Below are 1,695 nucleotides of genomic sequence, written 5' to 3'. Positions count from 1 at the left end.
CAAGGAAAATTCAACTCTGATCTTCCTCAAAACTTCTTGCTATCAATACAAGAAGCATGTGAAGTCTTAGAGTTAAGAAGGAAGGGCAAGTTCAAGGACCACAAAGGTGACAAGTTGCCTATGTGGCAGCTAGTCACAACCCTATAGGTAGAAAATGAAGGTAGGAAGAAGCACAAACTTGTTGGCTTGTTGGTGGTTTCAGTCATGGAGATGTGCGTTACACTATATGAATCTTCTCTGTTTTAGTTGGCTCTATGATCATGGAAATACTCAACCAAACCAGCAGTGTCTCTGAGTTCATCCTCCTGGGACTCTCCTCCTGGCCTGAGGACCAGAAGCCACTTTTCATCCTCTTCCTCACCATATACCTTGTCACCATAACAGGGAATGTGCTCACCATCCTGGCCATCCGCTCTGACCCCCATCTGCATACCCCCATGTATTTCTTCTTGAGTGTCCTGTCTTTCACTGACATTTGGTATACAACAAGCATTGTCCCCAAGATGCTAGTCGACTTCCTGTCAGTGAAGAAGACCATCTCCTATGCCGGGTGTCTGACTCAAATGTATTTTATATATGTTTTGGCTAACATTGACAGCTGTCTTCTTGTAGTCATGGCCTTTGACCGCTATGTGGCCATCTGTGACCCCTTCCACTATGTCACCATCATGAGCCGCCGCCACTGTGTCCTGCTGGTGGCCTTCTCCTGCTCACTGCCTCACTTTCACTCACTCCTACACATACTTTTGCTGAATCAGCTCACCTTCTGCAACTCCAATGTTGTCCACCACTTCCTCTGCGACATCAACCCTCTGCTGAAATTGTCCTGCTCCTCCATATTTGTCAATGATCTCACAATAAAGACAGAAGGACTGGTTGTTTTGGTGACCCCCTTCCTATGCATTGGTTTCTCCTATGTGCTAATCTTCATTTCAGTTCTCCGGATCCCCTCAGCTGCAGGGAAACGCAAAGCCTTCTCCACCTGTGGCTCCCACTTGACTGTAGTAATCCTGTTTTATGGAAGCATCTTTTATGTCTATTTACAGCCCTTGTCCAGCTACACTGTTCAGGACCGAGTGGCTACACTTGTCTACACGGTCCTGTCCTCCATGCTCAACCCTTTCATTTACAGTCTGAGAAACAAAGACATGAAGAGGGGCCTGGGGAAGCTGATGGCCAGGAGGAAATCCTAGCCAGAAGCTTTTTGGACATGTTCATGGGTGTTTCTGCTGGTTTCTGATACACACAACAAACTCTTGTAAGTTAGCAGGTATAAATCACATGTGTCATTGATGTTTGATTGTACTCACTTCTTTAATGTTCAACTATCAACTACTGAGACTCTATTATGATTAGTAATAGGCTCAAGTTCTACCAAAGTCCTGATTCCAGTTTTCATACATCTACATTTCTCTTCCTACTGAAAGGTTGCACATGCTACGAGCCATGTGCGATGCTGGGACTCATGCCTCTGGAGGAGAGAATTCAATCTAGGGCCAGAGATGAGGCTTGATCACTAGAACCTTTTGTGTAATAAACTTTTATTAATGTATGAAAGAGATAGAGAAAGCTTCTGACATAGACATCAGAAGGAGACAGAAAGAGTGCCCCCTTGTTAGTTTTTAGCAAAGGGGTATAATATCAATAACCTCAGATATGCAGATGACACCACCCTTATGGCAGAAAGTGAAGAGG

At 44.7% G+C, this 1,695-nt stretch overlaps 1 protein-coding gene across 1 annotated transcript; it reads left to right on the top strand.

The window, feature by feature from the left end:
* Nucleotides 1–254: 254 nt before the first annotated feature.
* LOC120851954 (olfactory receptor 1L8-like) lies at nt 255–1,193 on the top strand. The gene has a single exon (XM_040225057.1). The coding sequence runs from the start codon at nt 255–257 to the stop codon at nt 1,191–1,193; it is 939 nt and encodes a 312-aa protein (XP_040080991.1).
* Nucleotides 1,194–1,695: the final 502 nt, after the last annotated feature.

The sequence above is a fragment of the Oryx dammah genome, unplaced genomic scaffold (genome assembly GCF_014754425.2).
Source record: "Oryx dammah isolate SB20612 unplaced genomic scaffold, SCBI_Odam_1.1 HiC_scaffold_25, whole genome shotgun sequence".
Taxonomy (NCBI): domain Eukaryota; kingdom Metazoa; phylum Chordata; class Mammalia; order Artiodactyla; family Bovidae; genus Oryx; species Oryx dammah.
Note: the sequence above shows the minus strand (reverse complement) of the source record. Positions and strands in the feature narration are given on the sequence as shown.

What these genes read in the sequence shown, in the direction of transcription:
- LOC120851954 (XM_040225057.1), top strand. Translation starts at nt 255, where the DNA reads ATGATCATGGAAATACTCAACCAAACCAGCAGTGTCTCTGAGTTCATC.